At 38.4% G+C, this 27782-nt stretch overlaps 2 protein-coding genes across 2 annotated transcripts in view; both read right to left on the bottom strand.

The window, feature by feature from the left end:
* The window catches only part of LOC129354324 (protein FAM13B-like), a 52801-nt gene extending 50266 nt beyond the window's left edge, over positions 1-2535 (bottom strand). Inside the window, 1 exon segment of the mRNA XM_055023824.1 lies at positions 2422-2535. The gene's annotated coding sequence lies outside the window, so the exon portion shown is untranslated.
* A 6095-nt stretch (positions 2536-8630) lies between these two features.
* LOC129354340 (C-X-C motif chemokine 14-like) lies at positions 8631-17803 on the bottom strand. Its single transcript, XM_055023841.1, has 4 exons — positions 17435-17803; positions 16117-16222; positions 9950-10063; positions 8631-9446 (listed from the first exon to the last, which is right to left on the bottom strand). Exons 1-4 carry the CDS (start codon positions 17490-17492, stop codon positions 9431-9433), a joined length of 294 nt encoding a protein of 97 aa, XP_054879816.1. The 5' UTR covers positions 17493-17803; the 3' UTR covers positions 8631-9430.
* Positions 17804-27782: the final 9979 nt, after the last annotated feature.

Genomic DNA, 27782 nt, shown 5'->3' with positions numbered 1-27782 from the left:
GGTGGGCGGCTGAGAGCCTCCCCTCTGCGGCGTTCTGCATACGTGAGATTGTTCACATAAAGGTCAACAAGTTCAACTTAGATACTGTCAGAGTGTGAAGGTCAGTCGCTTTAGTGGCGCCGCATTTCATGGCTTACATACGATCAAACACAAACAGTTTCCCGTAAGCTTTTACTGAGCTTTAACTGAAAGACACTGAGCCACAGAAACTCAAACTGGAAGTAAAAAATGTTCATTTTCCAAATCTGATACAAAACTTGTATTTATGATCAACATGGAGTTGAATATTTTAAGGCTGACGGAAGTAAAATTCCTTTATAAAAGTCTAAATTTAACAACTTTGTTTTTGGTTATTTTATACCAATTAGAATTGATAAAACAAATAATTATGTTACGTGCTCATCTGTGAGACGAGTCGGTGAAATTATTGTTACGGTCAAATTACGTTTCATAATAACTTCTTCTGATGCTCATATTCAGGGTTCGTCAAAAAAGGAAAGGAAAAACGAAAGAAGGAAGGAAACGAGAGAAAAAAAGAGCAAGAAAAAAAGAAAGTAAAGACAAAAAATGATGGAAAAAAGAAAAACAAAAAGAAATTAACAAGGGGAAGAAAGAAAATAAAAAGAGAAAAGAAATAAACAAGCAAAGAAAGAAAAAGTTTTAACCCATTTAGAAAACAAGCATCTGAAATATTCTCCCAGACTTTAATTAGTTTTTCTATTTTATAGCTTCTAAAATACAGAAAGCAAATCCACATTAAACTGTCCTGGTTACAAATATTCCCAGATCAGCTCCAACATTTATGGCTCAGTCTGCAGCTCTGATTAGATGTTCGCCATAAAGAGATAATTTAATCTGAAACTGCCTTTGTGTTCAAAACACTTTAATTATTTACAGCCACAATTCATCTGAATATCTTTACTGACCAACACAAAAACATTTCTGCTGATGTTTTTCCATTTTTCAGCCATTATTTTTCTAGATTTTGATCTACTGGCATCAACTTTACAATTAGCATTCTGTAGCATTAGCCCTCAGTCGCTCTCTGTGTTTTCTCTACAAACCTCACTTTGACTCAAAACGCTCAAAAGTTTAAAACTCCATGATGTTCAATGAGGGAAAGCACTTTGACTTTGTTCTCCGTTGATCATGCCTGGTTTTCTGTAACCTGACCCCGGAGTGACCCAGAGTGTCTCTGCAGGCCTCAACATGTCCCGACATGTTGCTGATCAATACATGGCTCTCCACTAAAATCTCAGCATTCGCAATTAATTAACTGCAGTAATTACCACTACCTGGAGGACATATGTTACATGAACAAATCAGAGCATTTGCATTAATATAATGTACATACGAGTCAGTTATTCTAACCAACAGGCAAAACAAGGATCAAAGAAATCCAAACTTTTAGTCACATGAGCCAAGATTGTAAAAACAAAACCAAGCAAATAAAATATTCCAAGTTTTCTTTTTCTTCAAACTGGATGTTATAAATCCAGAACTTTCACAATAATTAGGGCCAAAGTAGATTTAAAAATAGTAGGAAATTTCTGCCAAGAACTCAGAAAATAAAATCACTCAGAAATTTACTAGAAAAAAAGTCAAATTTAAACTCAGAAATTTCCCAGTTTCTTGTGGAAATGAATGTTCAAAACATGTTGAGTAAAGTTTACAGCTTAAAGTATCAACACAGGATGAGATCCAGTAGTGCGGATTCCTCCACAGGCCAACCTGAACGTTTTAATCACTTCAATCATTGATCAATTCAAGCATCGGCTTCAGAGACAAACAGCTGAACCAGCTGTGACCCATCTGCAGGTCCAGCCGAGCCGCTCGGGACCAGAACATTCCAGCCCAGACAGAAACATCCGTTCAGGAAGCATCAGCATCTCCAGAAACAGAAAACGAAACCAGCACCGCGTTGATCCACATATCAGCCTGAATGTTTGATTTGATCAGCATTTTAACACCTGAGCAGACAGGTGACTCTACCTGCCGCTGCTTCTCCTCCGGTACAGACAGTCCAGCGACAACATCCGAAACACCGCGAACAACCGAGTCTGTGCCGCTCAGAGCCTCCTGCGGTTCTGCTCATCATTTCATTTTGTTTCTGTTTTCTCTTCCTGTTAGCTTCGAGATGTGACAGAACTGCCTCTGTGCTGCTAGCCGCTACCCGCTAGCGGTTAGCTCCCAGCCAACACAAATAAACCTCAGAAACCGCTTCAAATTCAAGAGACCTTCGGAATTTAAAGCGAACAGCAAACACAGCCGGAGAAATACAATAAAAATAAACATGAACGTTTTACATAACTGGAAGAACCGGTCCAACACCGTGCTAGCCTAGCATGCTAACACCAGTTAGCGTCTGAGATGCTGAGCAGAAGAAGAGCAGCTAGCAGGGAAGCTAATCGGGTTTCTTACCAGGTCAAAACAAACAGCGCCGCGGAGCAACACGCATCAATTTCTGCGCTTCTTTCTGCGGCTGGCGTCCGAACAGACGGAGACTGCGACGGGCTCAAAGCACACGACGAAGAATATCGTCGGGAACATCGCAAAAACGCTTCGAAATTACAGCGGTTCCTGGTTTCCCTTTTTCTGCTCGGACTGGCTCAGATGCCCGTTTGCAAGTAGAGAGACTCGCCTCCTTTCGCACACACCCTCCGGGCCGAGCCTGCCAAATACTGACCCCGCCCCTCACACTCACTGCACGGCGGGAGGGGACGGCTGCCAAATACTGACCCCGCCCCTCACACTCACTGCACGGCGGGATGGGGCGGCTGCCAAATACTGACCCCAAACAGATCATATTTTAATATTTTCATCTACTACTATTTTATCGCTGTTTTATTCAGGTGCACTAATCCCTCATAATTCTTCAGAATAGAATAGAATAGACTTGGGGTCAAAGGTCAATCAAATGAGCTGCTGCTCTCCAAACAGAGCCGGCTCAAGCCTTTTTGGGGCCCTTAGCAGATTTTAATTTGGGCCCAACATGACAACACCAGACGCTTTGTCTTTCCTGAGTGTGTAACTATAATTGGCATAATTTGTAATTAACCGACATATTATTGGTGCTGTTATGGCTGTTTACAGGACTCGCAAACTGAAGCAAATATTTGGGTTCTGAAATACTGAGTGGTACAGAGTGAATGGTTTTGTTGCTGAAATGTTCTATACAAATAAACTTAAAAATCATGGCATGCTTTGCTACTTTTGGCTTCGTAAAAGTTAGTCAAAAACACAAGAAGCCGTCCCTGAAGCTCAAATTTCCACAAAGTTTAATGTCCAAACAAAAACATAATTACCAGACCATTTATTACCATTTCTGCCTGTATTATACTAAACCAGTTGCACACTTTATTTATTTGTAAATGTGTTCCTTTAGTTTTGATTTGCAATAGATTGGAAAAAATACAAACAATTAAAACAACAGATAATATTTTATGCTATATATAAATAAACTTTTCTTTAGACATTGAGGAAAAAAACATTACAGTTTGAAAGTTACATTTGTTATATTTCAAACTATAATCTCTTGACAATAACGTTTGTGAGTGTAAAAGTAACAGCTTAATTGGAAGTGGGGACTCAACTGGAATAGTGCCCAGGGCCTCATAAACCCCCGGACCACCCCTGTTGATCAGAACCTTCCAGAAGAGCTCAAACTAACTGAAACAAAAATTTGGTTTGAAATAAAACATAAATACATTTTACTGGTTGAATTAATCAACTTCCAGAATAAAAATGTTCAATTTTAGAGTTTATTCTATTTAAACTGATTTAATTTTTAGATCATGACAAATGTATTGCTGTGAAGAAAAAATATCTTAACAATAACTCAAAATCTTTGAGTTATTGTTGCAAAAATAATCAAGAACAGTTTGAATGCAGTTTTTGTCGTTCTACTTTTATTGCACCAAACATTCAAATGATGATTTCCATACAGCTCTTCACTATTTAAGTGCAAATGTATGCAGAAAGATATATGAATCACATTAATACTATAAAGCATGATTTCATTATGCAAACCCTGAGTGTGTGACACTCTGAGCTCATTTTCATATAAAATCATGCAATGAAACGAGGTTAATTACATTTATAACAGCACTTAAATTACACAATTAGTCATTTTCCAGGAGCTTTTTTATGTTTTACAGACACACAAATGTCATACCTGCACATTTTACAGGTCTTATTTTTTCCACTTATCTTTAATTCCCTTCAAAAATATTTCCCAGCTTGTTGGCGCATTAATATTCCCGAGACACAAAATGCTTCACAGCCCTCAGGTTTCCATCTTGCTGTCCTCATTAGCAGGCGGAGTTTGCACAGTTGCCATGGAGAGTTAGAGTCAATGAATAATTAATATAAGGAAAGCGACAGTCAGTCTAAGAATGGTGCCATATGCAAAACATTTTATAATAATTGAAGAGTGACGCTGTTTGCATGTGTCTTTATTAGGTTCATGCATAGAGATGTTTGAATGTTTCCCTCTGAAAGATTTCATGACCAGAAAACTTCTTTATGATGGGAAGTTTAGTCAAGTGCGCCACCTGTTGGAAATACTGTGGTATGGCACTGAAACGGCTCATTCTGCACAACTCCAGTTCTTCAATGAGACTTTATGGTTTTATTGTTAAAGACTGTTTATTTTCCTATAAAATACTAATCACTGTTACAATCTGATTTATACAGAGAGTTAAAAAATCACTTTACAATAAGGCTCTGCTTATAAGCTCATAAATAGTTCATATATTAGTCATTAATTAATCTCTAAACACTTCAGAAATCATCAATTAGTTTATTACACATTAATTAAGGATGAGGAGAAAAGGTACTGTTTTTTTGCCAAATAGTGAACCTTATTGTAAAGAAGTACCAAAAATATATATTTGAATTTGCAATAGAAGATTTGTTTTTCAGCTAAAGTTCATATTTGTAAGGATTTATATGCACAAACATAAAATTTCTTTAATGGCAACAAAACAAGATCGGGTTATAAACACATGTAAATGACTGGTATTCAGCACAGTTTTGATATGGAAAATAAAAGGAAAAAATACAATAGAATCACTATATATATATATATATATATATATATATATATATATATATATATATATATATATATATATATATATATATATATATATATATATATATATATATATATATATATATATATAATATATATATATATATAAATTCCCTTCTCACCCACCGCGGGTGGTTCTTATCCTCTGAGCTCGGGTCCTCTACCAGAGGCCTGGGAGCTTGAGGGTCCTGCAGTATCTTGGCTGTGCCAAGGACTGCTGCACATTTCTGGACTGAGATGTCTGATGTTGTTCCTGGGATCTGTTGTAGCCACTGCTCCAGTTTGGGGGTTACTGCCCCGAGGGCCCCGATGACCACAGGCACCACTGTGGTCTTCACCTTCCAGGCCCTCTCCAGTTCTTCCCTGAGGCCCTGGTATTTTCTCTAGTTTCTCGTGCTCCTTTTTCCTGATGTTGCAATCACTTGGTATTGCTACATCTACCACAACGGCTTTCCTCTGATGTTTATCCACTACGACAATGTCTGGTTGGTTCGCCATTACCATTTTGTCTGTCTGGATCTGGAAGTCCCACAGGATCTTAGCTCTGGCGTTCTCCACCACCTTTGGGGGTGTTTCCCACTTTGACCTTGGGGTTTCCAGTCCATATTCTGCACAGATGTTTCTGTACACTATGCCTGCCACTTGGTTATGTCGTTCCATGTACGCTTTCCCTGCCAGTATCTTGCACCCTGCTGTGATGTGCTGGACTGTCTCAGGGGCCTCCTTGCACAACCTACACCTTGGGTCTTGTCTGGTGTGGTAGATCTGGGCCTCTATTGCTCTGGTGTTTAGGGCCTGTTCCTGGGCGGCCAGGATGAGGGCCTCTGTGCTGTCCTTGAGTCCAGCTTTTTCCAGCCATTGGTAGGATTTACTGATATCAGCCACTTGGGTTATTTGCTGGTGGTACATCCCATGTAGGGGCTTGTCCTCCCATGATGGTATCTCTGGTACCTCGACCTCCGTTCCCTGTTGTCTGAGACATTCACTGAGCACATTGTCTGTTGAGGCTTTGTCCCTGATGTATTTATGGATCTTAGTTGTTTCGTCCTGGACAGTGGTTCTCACACTCACTAGTCCTCTGCCTCCGTCCTTGCGGCTCGTGTACAGTCTCAGGGTGCTGGATTTGGGATGGAACCCTCCATGCATGGTTAGTAGCTTTCTAGTCTTAATATCTGTGGCTTTTATCTCCTCCTTTGGCCAGCTGATTATTCCAGCAGGGTATCTGATTACTGGCAGGGCATAGCTGTTTATCGCACGGATTTTGTTCTTGCCATTGAGCTGGCTTCTCAGGACTTGCCTTATTCGTTGGAGGTATTTAGCTGTGGCTCCTTTCCTTGTGGCCTCATCGAGGTTGCCATTTGCTTGTGGTATACATAGGTACTTGTAACTGTCCTCTATGTCTGCTATTGTTCCTTCTGGGAGTGAGACTCCTTCTGTGCGGATCACTTTCCCCCTCTTTGTGATCAGCCGACCACACTTCTCTAGTCCGAATGACATCCCAATGTCAGTGCTGTAGATCCTGGTGGTGTGGATCAGTGAGTCGATGTCTCGCTCACTCTTGGCATACAGCTTGATGTCATCCATGTAGAGGAGGTGACTGATGTTGGCCCATTTTTGAGTCGGTATCCGTAGTCAGTCTTGTTGATAATTTGGCTGAGGGGGTTCAGGCCTATGCAGAACAGTAGAGGGGACAGAGCATCTCCTTGGTATATGCCACATCTGATGGACACTTGTGCAAGTGGTTTGCAGTTGGCTTCAAGGGTGGTTTTCCACAGCTTCATCGAGTTTGCAATGAAGGCTCTCAGAGTCCTGTTGATGTTATACATCTCTAGGCATTCAATGATCCAAGTATGCGGTATTGAGTCATAGGCTTTCTTGTAATCGATCCAAGCCATGCACAGGTTGGTGTGTCGGGTTTTATATATATATATATATATATATATATATATATATATATATATATATATATATATAAAAATTCCCTTCTCACCCACCGCGGGTGGTTCTTATCCTCTGAGCTCGGGTCCTCTACCAGAGGCCTGGGAGCTTGAGGGTTCTGCGCAGTATCTTGGCTGTGCCAAGGACTGCACATTTCTGGACTGAGATGTCTGATGTTGTTCCTGGGATCTGTTGTAGCCACTGCTCCAGTTTGGGGGTTACTGCCCCGAGGGCCCCGATGACCACAGGCACCACTGTGGTCTTCACCTTCCAGGCCCTCTCCAGTTCCTCCCTGAGGCCCTGGTATTTCTCTAGTTTCTCGTGCTCCTTTTTCCTGATGTTGCAATCACTTGGTATTGCTACATCTACCACAACGGCTTTCCTCTGATGTTTATCCACTACGACAATGTCTGGTTGGTTCGCCATTACCATTTTATATATATATATATATATATATATATATATATATATATATATATATATATATATATATATATATATATATATATATATATATATATATATATATATATATATATATATATACAGTCCAGCACATCACAGCAGGGTGCAAGATACTGGCAGGGAAAGCGTACATGGAACGACATAACCAAGTGGCAGGCATAGTGTACAGAAACATCTGTGCAGAATATGGACTGGAAACCCCGAGATCAAAGTGGGAAACACCCCCAAAGGTGGTGGAGAACGCCAGAGCTAAGATCCTGTGGGACTTCCAGATCCAGACAGACAAAATGGTAATGGCGAACCAACCAGACATTGTCGTAGTGGATAAACATCAGAGGAAAGCCGTTGTGGTAGATGTAGCAATACCAAGTGATTGCAACATCAGGAAAAAGGAGAAACTAGAGAAATACCAGGGCCTCGGGGAGGAACTGGAGAGGGCCTGGAAGGTGAAGACCACAGTGGTGCCTGTGGTCATCGGGGCCCTCGGGGCAGTAACCCCCAAACTGGAGCAATGGCTACAACAGATCCCAGGAACAACATCAGACATCTCAGTCCAGAAATGTGCAGTCCTTGGCACAGCCAAGATACTGCGCAGAACCCTCAAGCTCCCAGGCCTCTGGTAGAGGACCCGAGCTCAGAGGATAAGAACCACCCGCGGTGGGTGAGAAGGGAATTTTTTATTTTTATAGTATTTTACTTATCGCCCAGTGACTGCTGCTGGATATTTATGTTTTAGATTAGTGAGCAATGTGTTGCTAAAACCTGATTCTGCATAATCAATCAACATGTTGCCATGTTCATGCGGCGCCTTGCGATGTTTTATTCAGAGTTTAAACAGGACAGGCCGACATGCAGTGAACTGCAGAGGGAAATAATTATAGATTTTCCATTTTTATTTACAAAGACAAAATCTGAAATGTGTAAAATTATATTCACCCCCATTTTACCCAGACTGTACTCTAATAAACTGAATATACCGCCACACCACACTTTTTCAGAAAATGATTGATTTTCTTCCACTACTTTGTGTTAAACTCCAGATGACACAGGAAAGTCTGTGGCTTCAATGGAAGGGAAAACAATTCATGAACAAATAAATAACACCAAATTCACATCTACATTTCATTTTAGATCTTAAAGATTTTATTTGACCTCTTCAATGATATATAAGAATATACAGACAGGATGAAGATTGAAGAAGAGGATCCATCTGTGGTTAAAGGAGCAAATCTAACTGATGCTTTGAACAAAAAAAAACTGTTTGGATGAAATAACAAATCTTAACCTAACAGACGAATAGAACAGGAGAGATTCGCATTATTTATACTTTAACTCACATAAACACAGCTGTCCATGCAGAACGGCCTGCGACCTACGACCTGTGACCTACGACCTGCAACTAAACCAGAGAATACTTTACAAACAACATGGTGGAAAGTGTTGTGCTAGTTGGACACACAAACACACACACACGCACACACACACACACAGTCTCTTCCAGAATGTCAGTATCTTTTCTAGAAAAAGGATCGAATGTATTGAATGAATGACGAATCGTTTCTCTGGCTGCATGTGAACATGTTGTTTTGTGTTTCATGTGAACATGTTGGTTTGTGTGTTTCATGTGAACATGTTGTTGGTTTGTGTTTCATGTGAACATGTTGGTTTGTGTGTTTCTGCAGACCTGAACCGACTCGCGTTGGTAGAATCCGAGGAGGTAAAAATAACCGAGACGGTTCTTTAAATAAAACCTGACGAGGCCGTGGAGGCCGGGAACGATGTGAGTAATGGAACTACCTGGACGGGAAACTAAAATAATCCCGTCAGATTATTTACAGACTACAGATGCAGCAGGTCTTCTTCTCAGAACAGTTTCTGGTTCTGTCCAGGTCTGGATCACTTGATTCTTGTTGTTCTGGAGAGATGGACGACTTAGGCTTCGTACACCCTGTGGAGGAAGGAAAACAACGGTCAACAGGGGGCGCCGTTTGCAAAGTTACTGTCAAAATGAACAGCAATAATTTTGGAGTTATAAGAGAAAAAATGTTTTTGTTTTTGTAAGTCATATTTTTACCATGTTATCCAAATGTAATATTTCATTCGTAAGCTAAACATTTAGTTAATCAACTAAATGACAAAACATTTAGTGACTAAATAAATCAGATTTTTTTCAATTATTATTTGTTTTGATGAAAACCATTCAAATATTTTTCTTTCACCTTTTAGTTACAAACATCTTCATGTTTGTCTTGTAACAGCATAAAAAACATTTTTTTAATAATTTGTTTTCTGTTGGACTAATTTCAGAACAACTGATAAAAATGACAATTATTATGGCTGCAGGCTTTAATTATAAATATTCTCACACATGTTGTATTTTCAGTTGCAAAACAATAAGTTATTCCGTGTCAAATGCAGTTTTGGCGAAAGCCTGCGCTGCCGCCTCGCTACCTGTGCTTGTCCTTCCAGATGCGGAACCATTTGACCAGGTTCTTGGTGCTCTGCAGGTTGGGGTGCAGGCAGTACTCCTGACCTTTGAACCGAGACATGTTCTCCATGGTGACGCTGCAGGGAGGGAAGGAAGGACAGAAACACGTCAGCCTCCCGAAAACTATGAGAGTCATGAATATCATAAAAATTAAGGCATAATAGCAAAAAAAAAAAAAAAAACACATGAAATTTGCAAAGGAAAGAAATGTTTTAATGAGCAAAGAGTTTCAGTATTTATTAAAATGTGACGTAATCAGCTCAGCTGATAGTTTATCGATTGTCCTGATAATAATTACAATTTGATGCTGATTTTTTAAAGATTAAATATTTCCTTATTTGTGAAATTGATTTAAAAAGATGATCAACATTCTCAGTTTTATGTTCAAATATTTTTCAGGTAGGAATAAAAAATTACAACTAAAATCTCTTAATATTATAACTTTATTCCTGTGACGTTATGACTGTATTCTGATAAATATTATGACTTTATTCATATGTTGACCTTTTGCGACTTTATTCTTGTATTATTGTGAGTTTTTTCCAATTATTACGACTTTATTTTTGTAAAATTATGACTTTAATCTGGTACTATTATTATTATTCTTGTGATTAAATGTTTTTTTCAGCCTCTGTGTTGTGAAGTAATAACTTTAATCAAAACAGAAACATGAAGTAAATCTGCATTTGTTTTGAATGAAAATGTCGGGTCCAGCTGGAGTCCGTTTGTGTCACTTTGACCAGATTTCAAACACCGTTTGAAAACCATTGAAGCCGTTTGAATGGCTCCACTTCAGGACCACTTGACTTGTTATTGCCCCAGATTTCTAAATATTCTCCAACATTCCCGCGGCTGAAAGCGCCTGGTCTTCCAGCAGCTTTGTGGAGCTGACAGCTGAAATGTGACTGAGCTCAGTGAATGCAGCGTGTGTCTGCAGGCGTCGAATCGGCAGGAATGATGGAGACAGTCGGCCTGCGTGTGGTTTATTGAGAGCAGCTGAGACTGCAGGGCAGAGCCTGAATGCTAAATGACGGCAGGATAAAGGAGCCGACTCTTAAAGTCAGAGATGCGTCTGCTGCTTGTTTTATCCGCAGAAACTCTGAGTGACAAGAAGAAAGGAGGGGAAGGCGAAGGATCCAAACCAAGAGAAACGGAGGAATCAGGAGGAAGAGGGACATTTGGAGGCGTGTGTGTTTGTGCTTTGGAGTCGCCGCTCAGCATGCCAAGCGTCCAGAGAGGAGACTCTCACTCGTTTCTCTCGCTTTCATTCCTCCCTGGCTTTCCGGAGCCCGCTGAGGCTCCTCTTTCACCGGTGGCCCCCATCTCATGCTAATGGCGCGGCCCTGAATGCCGGCGGCGTGGCAGGTAGCAAACATCGTGGAGGGCGGCTGCGAGCCCCCAACAATCCAGCTCCTCACCGATTACATCTGTTTAATGGAGTCAGCTTGTCTTTACCGTTTTCTTCCTGGTACTTTTTGGGTTTTTTGCAGAAGAACAAATTTATTAACTTACAGGAATGTGGGGGATTTTACTTTTATGCCTGACTGCGGTTTCATTGAATGATTCATTTAGGAGATGAAAAACAATCAGATTTCAAAAAAAAAATCAGAACTGAACATCAAGAACAGCTGTGTGAACGCAGCGTTTCCTTCCTACTGTCACAAACATAAACAGGCTGTTTGGATGAACTTCTTACCGACAAACAATCTAAGTTCATAAATTATGAAACTAAGTTCATAAATTAGTCGGTTTCCGTGTTTTAGTCGGTTTCTGTGTTTTTAGTCGGTTTCTGTGTTTTTAGTCAGTTTCTGTGTTTTTAGTCGGTTTCTGTGTTTTTAGTCGGTTTCAATGTTTTTAGTCGGTTTCTGTGTTTGTAGTCAGTTTCTGTGTTTTTAGTCAGTTTCTGTGTTTTTAGTCGGTTTCTGTGTTTTTAGTCAGTTTCTGTGTTTTTAGTCAGTTTCTGTGTTTTTAGTCGGTTTCCTTGTTTTTAGTCGGTTTCCTTGTTTTTAGTCGGTTTCCTTGTTTTTAGTCGGTTTCCGTGTTTTTAGTCGGTTTCAATGTTTTTAGTCGGTTTCTGTGTTTGTAGTCAGTTTCTGTGTTTTTAGTCAGTTTCTGTGTTTTTAGTCGGTTTCTGTGTTTTTAGTCGGTTTCTGTGTTTTTAGTCGGTTTCTGTGTTTTTAGTCGGTTTCCTTGTTTTTAGTCGGTTTCCTTGTTTTTAGTTGGTTTCCGTGTTTTTAGTTAGTTTTGATGCTTTTTGTTGGTTTCTGTGTTTTTAGTCGGTTTCTGTGTTTTTAGTCGGTTTCCTTGTTTTTAGTTGGTTTCCGTGTTTTTAGTTAGTTTTGATGCTTTTTGTTGGTTTCTGTGTTTTTAGTCGGTTTCCGTGTTTTTAGTCGGTTTCTGTGTTTTTAGTTGGTTTCTATGTTTTTAGTCGGTTTCTGTGTTTTTAGTCGGTTTCTGTGTTTTTAGTCAGTTTCTGTGTTTTTAGTCGGTTTCTGTGTTTTTAGTCAGTTTCTGTGTTTTTAGTCAGTTTCTGTGTTTTTAGTCGGTTTCTGTGTTTTTAGTCGGTTTCTGTGTTTTTAGTCAGTTTCTGTGTTTTTAGTCAGTTTCTGTGTTTTTAGTCGGTTTCTGTGTTTTTAGTCAGTTTCTGTGTTTTTAGTCGGTTTCTGTGTTTTTAGTCAGTTTCTGTGTTTTTAGTCGGTTTCTGTGTTTTTAGTCGGTTTCCGTGTTTTTAGTCGGTTTCTGTGTTTTTAGTTGGTTTCAATGTTTTTAGTCGGTTTCTGTGTTTTTAGTCGGTTTCTGTGTTTTTAGTCGGTTTCTGTGTTTTTAGTCGGTTTCAATGTTTTTAGTCTGTTTCAATGTTTTTAGTCGGTTTCTGTGTTTTTAGTCGGTTTCTGTGTTTTTAGTCAGTTTCTATGTTTTTAGTCGGTTTCAATGTTTTTAGTCGGTTTCAGTGTTTTTAGTCAGTTTCTGTGTTTTTAGTCGGTTTCAATGTTTTTAGTCGGTTTAAATGTTTTTAGTCGGTTTCTGTGTTTTTAGTCGGTTTCTGTGTTTTTAGTCGGTTTCCGTGTTTTTAGTCAGTTTCAATGTTTTTAGTCGGTTTCAATGTTTTTAGTCGGTTTCAGTGTTTTTAGTCAGTTTCTGTGTTTTTAGTCGGTTTCAATGTTTTTAGTCAGTTTCTGTGTTTTTAGTCGGTTTCAATGTTTTTATTCGGTTTCTGTGTTTTTAGTCGGTTTCAATGTTTTTAGTCGGTTTCTGTGTTTTTAGTCGGTTTCAATGTTTTTATTCGGTTTCTGTGTTTTTAGTCGGTTTCAATGTTTTTAGTCGGTTTCTGTGTTTTTAGTCGGTTTCAATGTTTTTAGTCGTTTTCTGTGTTTTTAGTCGGTTTCAGTGTTTTTAGTCTGTTTCAATGTTTTTAGTCGGTTTCTGTGTTTTTAGTCGGTTTCTGTGTTTTTAGTCGGTTTCTGTGTTTTTAGTTAGTTTTGATGTTTTTAGTCGGTTTCTGTGTTTTTAGTCAGTTTCTGTGTTTTTAGTCGGTTTCAATGTTTTTAGTCGGTTTCAGTGTTTTTAGTCAGTTTCTGTGTTTTTAGTCGGTTTCAATGTTTTTAGTCGGTTTAAATGTTTTTAGTCGGTTTCTGTGTTTTTAGTCGGTTTCTGTGTTTTTAGTTGGTTTCAATGTTTTTAGTCGGTTTCAATGTTTTTAGTCGGTTTCAATGTTTTTAGTCGGTTTAAATGTTTTTAGTCGGTTTCTGTGTTTTTAGTCGGTTTCTGTGTTTTTAGTCAGTTTCTGTGTTTTTAGTCGGTTTCAATGTTTTTAGTTGGTTTCTGTGTTTTTAGTCGGTTTCAATGTTTTTAGTCGGTTTCAATGTTTTTAGTCGGTTTCAATGTTTTTAGTCGGTTTAAATGTTTTTAGTCGGTTTCAGTGTTTTTAGTCAGTTTCTGTGTTTTTAGTCGGTTTCAATGTTTTTAGTCGGTTTCAATGTTTTTAGTCGTTTTCTGTGTTTTTAGTCGGTTTCAATGTTTTATTCGGTTTCTGTGTTTTTAGTCGGTTTCAATGTTTTTTGTCGGTTTTGTGTTTTTAGTCGGTTTCAATGTTTTTATTCGGTTTCTGTGTTTTTAGTCGGTTTCAATGTTTTTAGTCGGTTTCAATGTTTTTAGTCGGTTTCAATGTTTTTAGTCGGTTTAAATGTTTTTAGTCGGTTTCTGTGTTTTTAGTCGGTTTCTGTGTTTTTAGTCAGTTTCTGTGTTTTTAGTCGGTTTCAATGTTTTTAGTTGGTTTCTGTGTTTTTAGTCGGTTTCAATGTTTTTAGTCGGTTTCAGTGTTTTTAGTCGGTTTCTGTGTTTTTAGTCGGTTTCAATGTTTTAGTCGGTTTAAATGTTTTTAGTCGGTTTCTGTGTTTTTAGTCGGTTTCTGTGTTTTTAGTTGGTTTCAATGTTTTTAGTCGGTTTCAATGTTTTTAGTCGGTTTCAATGTTTTTAGTCGGTTTCAGTGTTTTTAGTCAGTTTCTGTGTTTTTAGTCGGTTTCAATGTTTTTAGTCGGTTTCAGTGTTTTTAGTCAGTTTCTGTGTTTTTAGTCGGTTTCAATGTTTTTAGTCGGTTTCAATGTTTTTAGTCGTTTTCTGTGTTTTTAGTCGGTTTCAATGTTTTTAGTCAGTTTCTGTGTTTTTAGTCGGTTTCAATGTTTTTATTCGGTTTCTGTGTTTTTAGTCGGTTTCAATGTTTTTAGTCGGTTTCTGTGTTTTTAGTCGGTTTCAATGTTTTTAGTCAGTTTCTGTGTTTTTAGTCGGTTTCAATGTTTTTAGTCTGTTTCAATGTTTTTAGTCGGTTTCTGTGTTTTTAGTCGGTTTCTGTGTTTTTAGTCGGTTTCAATGTTTTTAGTCGTTTTCTGTGTTTTTAGTCGGTTTCAATGTTTTTAGTCAGTTTCTGTGTTTTTAGTCGGTTTCAATGTTTTTAGTCGTTTTCTGTGTTTTTAGTCGGTTTCAATGTTTTTATTCGGTTTCTGTGTTTTTAGTCGGTTTCAATGTTTTTAGTCGGTTTCTGTGTTTTTAGTCGGTTTCAATGTTTTTAGTCTGTTTCAATGTTTTTAGTCGGTTTCAATGTTTTAGTCGGTTTCTGTGTTTTTAGTCGGTTTCTGTGTTTTTAGTTAGTTTTGATGTTTTTAGTCGGTTTCTGTGTTTTTAGTCAGTTTCTGTGTTTTTAGTCGGTTTCAATGTTTTTAGTCGGTTTAAATGTTTTTAGTCGGTTTCTGTGTTTTTAGTCGGTTTCTGTGTTTTTAGTTGGTTTCAATGTTTTTAGTCGGTTTCAATGTTTTAGTCGGTTTCAATGTTTTTAGTCGGTTTCAGTGTTTTTAGTCAGTTTCTGTGTTTTTAGTCGGTTTCAATGTTTTTAGTCGGTTTCAGTGTTTTTAGTCAGTTTCTGTGTTTTTAGTCGGTTTCAATGTTTTTAGTCGGTTTCAATGTTTTTAGTCGTTTTCTGTGTTTTTAGTCGGTTTCAATGTTTTTATTCGGTTTCTGTGTTTTTAGTCGGTTTCAATGTTTTTAGTCGGTTTCTGTGTTTTTAGTCGGTTTCAATGTTTTTATTCGGTTTCTGTGTTTTTAGTCGGTTTCAATGTTTTTAGTCGTTTTCTGTGTTTTTAGTCGGTTTCAAATGTTTTTATTCGGTTTCTGTGTTTTTAGTCGGTTTCAATGTTTTTAGTCAGTTTCTGTGTTTTTAGTCGGTTTCAGTGTTTTTAGTCAGTTTCTGTGTTTTTAGTCGGTTTCAATGTTTTTAGTCGGTTTCAGTGTTTTTAGTCAGTTTCTGTGTTTTTAGTCGGTTTCAATGTTTTTAGTCAGTTTCTGTGTTTTTATTCCTACATTGATTTTTCCGTCCTAATAACAAACATCACTGTGAGCCTGTCTTATGTGAAGATATTCTTTTATATTTCTTTGCACATACTATTATATATTGATCTGTTTTCTACAAAAGGAACAACAACAAAAAAGGAACAGAAACATTTTTAAAATATTTCATGTTTCTGGCCCACTGCTTAACTTATTGATTTTGGTGGTTGTGGCACAAGGTTTGGACTTGATGAAGGAGGGAGAAGAATAAGAAAGACTGAAATAGTTTCAGTAAATATTCTCAATAACTCACAATATCATCTTCTCTTGGCAGAAGGGATGTTTGGGTTTGATCTCCAGCTTCTGAACGTCCTTATATCTGATCTTTGGTCCTTTTCTGGTGCATCTGCACTTATAGGCTGAGGAGAAATGGAGACATGTTAGAACTGGTTCTGTTCTCTGCAAACACATTTAAACATGTCGACAGGAAAACTCCAGTTAATAAGCTGTTGCTTCGGTTCTGTATCCGTTCAGCTGTTTTTTATCTTTCTGTCTGGGACACGTCGTGTTTCAGAGGCTCTGACCCAGATAACACGCTGCTACTTATTGACACGTTTCTTGAGTAACTCCACATTCATCTTCCCTGCGGCTCCAGCTGCCCGCCGGTCACGGCCCTGCTGCCGGCCAAGAAAGAGCCGGAGAAAATTGGTTTAGCTGGGCTGTATATCTGGGATGACCCGGATAGTCCACGGTTTCCCTTCATCCATCAGCTGCTATCAGCGCCGACCTGCGGCCCGTTAAATCAGGCTGCAGAGCTGCAGCGCTGCAGAGGTGCAGAGCTGCACGCTCACACGGGATCAGAAATGACAGAAAACACACAAGTTCATATCGACTGGAGAGAAGACGTTTACGGCGCTCTGCAGAAACAGCAGCAGCTTCAAAACGCCTGAAAGACGCCGAGTGGAAACAACAAAACCAATCAGAGTCAAAGGAACCTCAAACTATTATTGAAAGAATCTAAAACGATTTCAGGTTAATTTAATCCAACTTCTCAAATTAATAATGGTAAAATATTCTCCAAATAGCAGAAATAAAGGCTTCATTCCAGCAGACTCACTGTGATCAGGTCCGTCACAGTAACAAACGGTTGGATGAAACATTTTCTCAGAATTTACTGCAAAAATATTCCTCTATTGAAGCCATTTTTAGGTCACATAATGCAAAAGCAAGAAACATTTTAAACATCCAACATGGATCATCAGAACAAAAACAACAAATAAAATGAATCATTTATTCTCTGAAAGCAAAATGATCCTTCAAAATGTCAAAACATCAAACTGGAGACTTTTATCATCCAGTTTCTGGTAGAAAAACCATCAATGGAAATTATTGATCTCATTTTAACTTGTGGTGGATGAACTGATTGTTGTTTATTGCCAGAGTCTGATCTGATTCCTGCATGCAGCAGGTGTTTCTGTCAGAGACGCTGAACTTGGTTCTGGATCCCAGTGAAACTGGACTTTTCTCTCCGTTTCCTTCCAGGAACACAGAGTCAGTAAACAGAGCAGGAAACTGTTACATCACCAGTTTGGGCGCCAAGCCCACATTTTTTCAATAAATGAAGGTTTTACCTTCTGCGCTCAGGAAGTGCAGGATGAGCAGCAGCAGCAGCACTTTGCACCGATGCATGGCGTGAAATACTGGTTCTGAAAACAGAAGTTCCACAGACTGGATTCCTCAGCGGTCAGGAGGAAATGCGAACTGGACGGATGTTGGTGGCTGCAGATTAAATCCACTTGCAGGGAAGGAAGGAAGGAAGGTTTTCTGCTTGTCGTCGCTCTGAACTCCGTCTGTGCGTCCTGCGCGCTTTGGATGCGTCTCCAACTCTCCTGCCGCTCCGTCTGGAGGCTGAGCCAGCTTTAAACCGCTCCACGCTGCCTCTGCTCATTAACATGCAGGACCAGGCAGCGAATCAAACACTTGTGGCTTGGAGGAGAGGAGGTCTGGAGGGAGGCAGGGCGAGCAGCCGGGATCAGATCAGGAATGTTCTCTCTGCTGGCTGCAAAATAACCAAAACCTCCAAACCAGGAGTTATTGATATACTTTCACATCCTGGGCAAAACCTTCAATAGAGATTTATAAATTAAAGATGTCAAAGGTTCCAGCTATGTGCTTATCCATAAAACTAATAACATTTAAATTTTCTCTGGATTTTAATATTATGGTCCATTTGTAAAGTCACACAGTCAGGAATAATTTGGTTTGTTCAGCCTTTCATTTAAGGGAAGAAAGTCATATTTTCACCATTAATACCTTTATAAAAGTCGCAGGTCCAAGACAAATATTTAGCTAAATGTTTAGGTCAGAGCTACATATTTTTAAAAACTAATATTTACTCTGGAACTTAAACTAAATGTTCAGCTAGCAGGCTAACCTGCTAGCTTAACAGGAAGGCTGCTAGCTCAATGCTTTGTTAGCAAGCTAAATATCCAAAACCGAGCTAATCCCAGGTAAATTAAATGTTTAGCTTAGACAAAATTGTATGAGCAAAATAAATACTTATATTGCAACTTAAATAAATATTTAGCTACAAGCTAGCCTCCTAATTAAATATTTAGCTTGCTAGCTAGTTTGCAAGCAAAATTTAGATCTGAGCTCAATATTTAGTTAGGAAGATAAATATTTGTAAATTAATTGTTCAGCTTGGAAAAAAATAAATATTTACATTGGAATTTAAGCTACAAGTTTAGCAACTAAGCCAACCTGCAAACTCACACGGTGCAACGTCCTTGACTGCAGAGGAAGCTGTTTTAACAGCTTGTTAACTGGACGTTTTTCAATGTATAATGGTGGAAGACATTGCAAAATATTTTGTTTAGAAACCAACGTTCACAAACTCAATATTTAGCTTGCACGTTCAATTTTTTGTTTACTGTTGCTGTGCAGAACTAAAATATTACTTCAGAGACATCTCATTCCTAGAAAGCAGCTTGTAAAAAGAAAATCTTCCACAAACGTCTGTGATGAAAAATGTCTTTGATGACTCGTGATGTAATGTTTGCAGCTGCAGGTTTTCATGTTGCATCCAAAAGAAATGCAGTCATTGTGTGAGGCGGTGCCAAAAGGTTGAACATGTCTGTAAACGATAGTCCTGAGAAGCAGCGCCGACCCTCCCACCGGGGATCCCCTGAAGCTGCAGCCATCAAAACTCTGCATCAGCAGGGATTTCTGTGTGTGTGTGTGTGTGTGTGTGTGTGTGTGTGTGTGTGTGTGTGTGTGTGTGTGTGTGTGTGTGTGTGCGCGCACTCACCTCACAGTCCTGAGCATCGGCCCAATCAGCTCCTGTCTCCACCATGGTGACCTGGCCCCGGCTGAATGCCGTCCTCATGTCCTCATGTCCTCATGTCCTCATGTCCATTTTGTATTAAATGATGATGTCATCAGGGTGTCAGTTGGACCAAACTGTTGGGTCAAAAACAATCGAAAATCAAGCAAATAATGTAGCGAAATTTTACTACAAAAATGTATATTTCCACATAAATTGAGATTCATCTCATAAATTGAAAAAAGTTTTTAAATTATTGACATTTGAAACTGAAATTTTTAAATTTGGTGCAGAAAATTTCTGAGATTAATTTCAAAATTTCAGATTTTTTAAATGTAAATTTAGAACAAAAAAAAATTCCAGTTGAACCCAAAATCAAGCAAATCATCCGATTTTTCTCTCTTCAATATTTACAGTAAATCCAAAAGGGATTTTACGACAGCGTGAAACGGCTGCTGAAGAAACGCCGCCGACTGTAAACGCTGCTCAAACCGACAACTTCCTGTCGCTTTATTTTCATCTGATTACAACCAGCAGGAAATAAATACATCTCTAGTGAAGGAATGTGTTGCTCCATTTTCTCTGGAACTGAAATACTTCCAGATTCAGCAGGAATTTATTCATTTGAATTTAATGCACAATAAATATTTTCACAATGCAGAATGGACTCAACAAATTAAAGGTTTAACATCTTAGTGGAACAAAAAGAAATCAAGAAGTTTCTCCAAACTTTTTCAGTTGATATTTTCTATTTTGTTTGTTTGCAAAATGTTTTTTTCCAAGATTATCGAATGAATGGACCGAGTTTATTCTGATTTAAAATGAAAACATGAAAACGTTGCAGCAAACATTTTACATTTTAACGAAGCATAAATATGTGAGCTTATAACTGCAAAATTCTCATCCTAAGACATTTAAATCAAAGTTTCTGCATCAGATCCATTTGCTGGAGCAGACATGTTCAGTCGTGCGCTGCAGTCGGGGCCACAGGAAGTTATTTCACGGCCGGAAAATGGCCCACGCTCCACACTTTGGACACCACTGCTGGGTCGCATGAAATTAGGAGCAATTTGTTTTGTTCTTTGCAACAAACTGATTTTCAAACCAAGGATGCCTTCAAACACTCATCAGCCGCCTCTGAGTCAGAGAACATTTTGTACGTTTTGTTCCTGAGGGTGGAAGATAATTAGCTGGGAAGGTCAACATCTGGTCTGCATCTCCGAAAAGACGGCTTTACTGAAAAATTAAAAAATAACAACCTCTGTTTATGAGACTTGGACAGAGTGGATGATTCCAGAATGATCGACAGATCAGAGCTACTGCTGATCTGCTCTGACCTTTGACCCCAGCATGGCTGATTCAAACCTCAGGCTGACAGATGAACCTGAAACTGAAGCAAAACAATCCGTCAAAAGAAAATGATTTAAATCTGTGAAGTTTAGACGGAAAACGAACCAAATGCAGCTTGAAGGAACCAGCAGCTCATCCAGGACACCATCCGTTTCCTCACTGAGATGATTAGCATTGATGTTAGCATGAATGTTAGCATTAATGTTAGAATTAATGTTAGAATTAATGTTTAGCATTAATGTTAGCATTAATGTTTAGCATTAATGTTAGCATTAATGTTTAGCATTAGTGTTAGCATTAATGTTTAGCTTTAATGTTAGCATTAATGTCTAGCATCAATGATTAGCATTAATGTCTAGCATCAATGATTAGCATTAATGTTTAGCATTAATGATTAGCATTAATGCTTAACATTAATGTTAGCATTAATGTTTAGCATTAGTGTTAGCATTAATGTTTAGCATCAATGATTAACATTAATGTTTAGCATTAATGATTAGCATTAATGTTTAGCATTAATGTTAGAATTAATGTTAGAATCAATGTTTAGCATTAATGTTAGCATTAATGTTTAGCATTAATATTTAGCTTTAATGTTAGCATTAATGTCTAGCATTAATGTTAGCATTAATGTTTAGCATTAATGATTAGCATTAATGTTTAGCATTAATGTTAGAATTAATGTTAGCATTAATGTTTAGCATTAATGATTAGCATTAATGTTTAGTATTAATGATTAGCATTAATGTTAGAATTAATGTTAGAATTAATGTTAGCATTAATGTTTAGCATAAATGATTAGCATTAATGTTTAGCATAAATGATTAGCATTAATGTTTAGCATTAATGATTAGCATTAATGTTTGGTCGCCACATTAGCAACAAATCTGCTCATCATCCAATTATTAAACACAGAGAAGATTTAATAATGAATAAATAATAAAGTCTCCAGTCTGATGTTTTCACCTTATTTTTGAAGGATAATTTATTTTACAGAGACTTTATAATTCATTTTATTTGTTTTATTAATTTATTTTGAGTATTTATAATATTCCAGTGTTTATTGTTCATTAAATGTGTTTCTGCATTAACTTAGTTGAAAATGGCCTCAGGACATGGATATTATCATCGACCTGATAAAGTTGGGCAGTTTGGTTCCGTCGTCTGGATCCTCGTCAGAGCAGCAGATCCTCCAGTTCTGGTTGATCCTGCAGCGATTGGATCCTGAATGATCCGTAATGCCGAGGCAGGAGAGCAGCTGCTGTTCGCCTCCGTTCTCCCACAGTCAGCCGCCCTGTTTCTCATCGCTTGGATCTTCAGCTGCTCTGGAAAAGTTTCAGCTCTGACTTTTCTCCAGGTTTCTGTCAGAAACTTTCTGCTTGTCACTGAGTTGGAGGTGAAAAGGGAAGTTTTGCTCACAGCTGCATCATATTAAACGCAGCAGAACAAGAACTAAACAGTGAATAATGTTTTATTATGCAACTACTATTCCGGTTAAACATCTGTCTGTGAATCATTGTTGTTGCACTGCAAAAACACAAAATCCTGCCAAGTGGTTCAGTTTTAACAGCAAATATCTTCGTACTTTTGAAATAAAACTAATTTTTCAGCAAGAAAAATCAATTTGTGTTTAGTTACTTCAGCGAATTGCCCAAAAAAGAAACATCCTGAAAAGTGATGGGAAAGAAAGGTCTGATATTATAGTAAACATTTAACTCTGTCAAAGTGTTTGACGTTCAGCAAAGCCTCACATTCTACATTCTCTGTTTTCACTCAACATTTGTGTTAAATTAAGAAATTTGCATTTGATGCCCAGAAAAATGTCTTCAGCTCTTTACATCTGAAACTGAAAGTTTTACATTTTTCTCAAACTGCAGCCAGACGTGCAAATCAGCTCCCAAACCAGACAAGTCAAATGTCAAAGGTCGAATCAGGTTTTCACAGATTCCTCGCTGAGACAAAAACTAAACGCAAATTCAAACTGGAAACTCTGCAGCTTTTTTCTGTTTTGTCTTCCAGAACCGTTTGATGCTTTTGGGTTTATTCCTCTCTTTCTTGGTAAAATAAAAGAAATGAATGTTTCAGTGAACAGATGCTGCAGAGGTTTTCATCAGTGTTCAAAAGACAAAAACCGGTTAAAGGAGCCGCTCTGTCCAAACAAACAGCTGGAAAACTCAGGAAGAGGAAGAAGAAGCATCAACATCTCAAACATTTCTAAAGTATTTTCTCACATTTACAGCAACGTTCGAACGTTTCAGCAAAAACTGTCCAGTCAAAAGGAGTCGCAGAAAAAAAATGAAACAAATCTAAAAATCAAGCAAATAAAAGTAAAATCAATAAATTTTCTTTGTGCATTTTAGTGTTTTTTTGTAAATAAAACAGTGATGTAGAAATGTGAAAAGAAAGAAAAATGATTTTTTGTTTTAAACATTTCTAATAAATATTCCAGTTTTCACTTCATAATCCTGAAGAAACTTCCTCTTTCATTTAGCAATGAATACATGAGTGTGATTGTCAGCATTATGCCCCGCCTCCAGGAGGGCAGATAAAATCCACAAACACAGAGGAAAGTTTCACCGATTTATATTAAAACCCTTTTTAAATGTTAATATATGCCGATAAATGTTTAAACTTCTTTACCATAAAGTTGAACATTCAGACAACACTGTTGAGATTTTGCAAAAACACTAAAAGGTTTTATTATTTAGCTTCCATTTCACCGTTGTGCTTCGTCTATCTGATAAAATCCAGATTAAAAAAATTACTTTTAGTGGTTCCAACTTAGCAAAATGAGAAAGACTCAACATTTCGGGCGTAAACAGAGAATCCAGAGGCTGAGCTGTGGAAACGAAGCGTCAAGATTAACACAAACACTGAGATCGTCGCTGCGTCCAGGTCCTGCTCAAATGAACACCTGAGCAACCGTTAGCAGGACATAAACACTGCTGAACTTCTCCAGGTGAAACTTCCTACCTGTCTTCTTCTGCAGGTTGGTCTGGTTCCTCTGATGCTTTGAAAATGGAACCAATGTTTCCAGTTTGGCCACAAGTGGAACCGAGTCGCTCAGACCGTCAGGCGTTCATCAGATCTCGTCTGTCAGGCTAAAGCAGAGACGCCCTGACCTCCTGCTGACCCTGAGCTGGGAGCCTGGCATCCTGACTGCAGCGCAGCAACAGCTTCAGTTGTCCAACATGAACCCGGACATGAAGTTTAGGCCGGCTCCACGTCGGCCGATGACCTGAGAGGGAAACTATTCATGAATGAGATGCAAAGTGTGAACAAACGCAGGAGAAGTGGTCGTGGAGTTTCATGTCATTTCCACTCTCTCTTTTGCTTTTTGCATCAATAAAAGCTGCGAACACACACACACACACACACACACACACACACACACACACACACACACACACACACACACACACACACACACACACCTAATGACTGCTTTGTGTCCTCATTTTACGGCTCAGAGCGCTTCATTAGACTCAGGCTACTTGGGATTGCAGACACGGGCCAGGAAGATGTCCTCTGGCCCTGCATAGCTAACACACACATGCACACCTACACACACACACACACACACACACATCTACACACGCGCGCGCGCCTGCGTATTGCTGTGTGCATTTCCTCTGGGTGTGTGACCTGGTTCTTGTTACCTGGTTCTTGTTACGTTTTCTGGGCGTTTTGCAGGAAAACAGGAGCTTTATGTTTTTGACGTGAAGAGATGGAAACACCAGGAGGGAGAAAAACATGTTTTTCTGAAACAGAAGAAGGAAGCAACGTTATCAACGCATTGCTGATCTAGAATTACAGATCTGTGTGGAGTGATCGCTCACGTTTCAGAAAACGTCTTTTCCTCGACTTCTGGCGTCACGAACAGGATTCATGTCAGGTAACAAACAGAAAAATCAATATACCTGGTATTTAGCATAATATCTGGAAGATAAACACAAAGATGCAACTAAATGTGAAGCAAACATGTTTTAGTTTCCCTGAAGCAATAAACTGATGTTTAAATCATTTCACATGGAATAAATGAAAGCTGACATCATTTATAACTCACCAAAAATGTCACTTTATATAAAAATGTAAAGTCTTTTCTGTTGTTTATTGTTGACAATTTGAATTTCTCAACATTTCTACTGATATTATACAACTATATGTTCAAACATGTTTCATTTATGTTTGTGCTCTTTTGTTTTTGCACAAGTCTTAATAATAATAATACATTGTATTTGTGTTGTACAGGAGTCTAACAATCAACAATCACAGAAAAACACAGAGATGATACACGCTGCTTCAGTTCATTCCTTTTGTGTTTATCTGGTCTTTTGTTATGCTGCACATTTAGATTTAGTTTCCATAAATTTGTTTTTCTAATTTAGCTTTGAGCCAATGCAAGGAATGAAAACTTTCCATCTGATCTGACTGAGCTGGAGAAGTTTCACAGAGAATATAGCAACAATCACAATCTGCACAAATTCAAAGGTGCACAATTCTGACTCAAATTCATGCCACACCTTTCAGATTTTTACAGAGTGGAAATATTTACAACATGTCCAGTTTTGCAGTATTCGTGTTGAACTAAACTCCTCCCAGTGTTGAGGAAAGTCCCTGTGCTGCAGGTGAAGTGCGCAGCGGGTGGCGCCAGGTTCCCTGTGAGGGACAGCAGCTGGAAATGAGTCGCCTCCGCCATTCAGGCTCCACTGGACTCAGACGGGACGGCATGTGGAGCACAATATGGCAGGATTCCTGTCTGACGCTCACTGTGCTGAAGGTATTTTGATTGTTTGGCTTCATTTCAAGACTGAGTCACATAAATGCATAAAAAAGCAAAAGATGCAGTTTGGAAAGTTACAGGCAAAACCCAATAATTTGGGTTATTCATGCAGACATAAGAAAACAATTTTCTCCATTTTGTTCTTTCATAACAGTTTCAACTCAAGCACTTGATTAGCTAAATGTTCAGCACAAATTCAGCTAAATATTTAGCACCAACTAATTTACTTTGAAGCTGAATGTTTATTTTGAAGGCAGATGTTTGGTTATAGCTAAATACTGGAGTTTAATATCCATATTTACCTCAGGGCTAAATATTTGAATCAAAGTTAAATATTTAAGTAAAATTCACGTTAAATTTATGCCTTCAAATCGCGCCTATTTTTGTTTCTTTTGTCCAACATTTCATCTCAAACAAGCACTGAGTTGCTTTAAGGTAATCTAGACGATTACCAGCAGATCTGCAGCCAGCAGCAAACCACTTCCATTCATCACCAAGGAAATATTGAGCTCTGAGCTAGCTTAAGGTTTAGCTTTTTCAAGCTAAGTAAATATTCTGCTAGCTCTGAGCTAACTGAATACTTTGAATGAAGCTAAGCTCATAAACTAAGTAGTTAGCTTGCTACCAAAGTAGATGGAGTTAAATATTTAAATGATTGAATGTTTGACTGAACACAGAAACAACCGTTGAACTGGTTGGTTTCATGTTTGGCTTCAGCTTCCTCCGATTTACCAAAACTCCCATCCTGCTGCAGGCCGACTTCCCGCTTTGGGAATCTGCCTGCAGTGAAGATGAGAACAAAGATAAGCCGGTGAGTTAAAACCCAGCTGGACTTGGAGAGAAGCTGAAAGCGTGATGAGCATCAGTGCGTGCCGGGAAGGCGTGGGACAGCCGTGACGTACGTGACGTACGTCAGTCGCCGCGCGCTGCCGTTCAGGACCAAAGAAAAGGCGTCTTTGTTTCCCATCCGCGCCGAGCCACATGAAAGCGTCAGAGTGACTCAGTTTTCATAAAGATCCACATTCACTGGATGCACAGGAATTAAAACTGAGTCAACACGGAAACTGTCTCTTTTGTGCTTCCTTCATTTATGTATTTTTATTCTGTTATGACTCATGAGCAAACATGGTTATGAACATCACAAACGCTGCATTATTGCTGAACTCCTGAACATGTGCAGCTCAGGCCCTGAAGTTCTGATTCAGGATGAACTTGGTCAGCAGACGAGATGCTGAATGGAAGAATAACGATGACGTGTCGGCTAAATTCAGCTTACGCTCACATTTCAAATGAGAAAAGTCTGAAACAGATGTCTTTACAGACTGGGGATGCACTCCACACTTTTAAGATTTTAATACAATAATCATCTAATGAGACACTTTCATGGGATTTTAAGTACATGCATTTTAAATTTTATTTTTACAATAAAGTTGTAATAAATTAAAACATTTTCAAAATTTTTATGTAAATTTTTAACCAAGTTTTGAACAAAGATTAAAAAGGAACAAAACGTTATTTTAAAAACGAACCCATGTCAGTCAGATTTTAGACTTACACGTTTGTAGAAAATGTTTGTCCTTTAAATTATCCAGCAGCGTCGCATGAGTTTTTCAGTGTAGAAACATTTACACATGTAAACATGTTGAAGTCTTTTCCCTTTCACTTTTCAAAATAATGATAAAAATTCAGCTTCAAATGACAGACCCAGGATTTTACAACCAAATTCAAATGCACTCTGCACTTTGCAGATTATAATTTTTTCAGATTCTGCATTTTTAATGCAGAATCCAAATAAAATACTGAATTTTATGTTGCTACCGGGCCTTAGTGATGTGAATTAACGCTTTACTGAGACATTCAAGTTGTATTTTTACAATAAATGTGCACAGTTTTGATTTTTTAGATGATTTCTAAACACTGTGAACAACGATTAACACAAATAATGTTTTGAAAAATGACAAACTTTGCAGTCAATTAAATGTCTAAAATGTGCTGACAGTGCACTTTCCTTTGACTGCGGGAAATCTTACAGAAATTTCCTGCAGATAATGTTTGTAAACTGTATAATCTTTCGACCCGGCTGTGGAAAAACTCGGCAGCCGACATGCCGTTCTAGAAATGCCGGCTCTGGAAGGAACCTTTCAGAAAACATGGCGAATCATCGCAGGTTTGCTCAGGTCAATACTTGTGCAAACATGTCGTCAGCATAACTGCTGAAAACCTAAACTTCTTACCTAATCTGATCATTGAAGTGTTTTTCTCTGGACAGGCCGGAGTGGGATTGTTACAAAACAGAAAATTGCCTCCCTTGCAGTCTCTCAGGGAAAATATTTTGAGTCTGCGGCCGTTTCTACCGTTTCGTCTGCAGCTCAAATAAAACATTTCAGGAAAATCATATGTTTGGGTTTAAAGATGTGCTGGAAGAAATTACTGGTTGCTCGAGCTGCTGGAGGGATTTATCAAAGGTTTCCAAACATAATCTGCAGGAAATGACTGCAATTTCTGGAAGATTTTCCACAGA

Source organism: Poeciliopsis prolifica, unplaced genomic scaffold (assembly GCF_027474105.1).
Source record: "Poeciliopsis prolifica strain line A6 unplaced genomic scaffold, Auburn_PproV2 SCAFFOLD108, whole genome shotgun sequence".
In the NCBI taxonomy this organism is placed as follows: domain Eukaryota; kingdom Metazoa; phylum Chordata; class Actinopteri; order Cyprinodontiformes; family Poeciliidae; genus Poeciliopsis; species Poeciliopsis prolifica.
The sequence above is the reverse complement of the archived record's forward strand: the minus strand, read 5'-3'. Positions and strand labels throughout refer to the sequence as shown.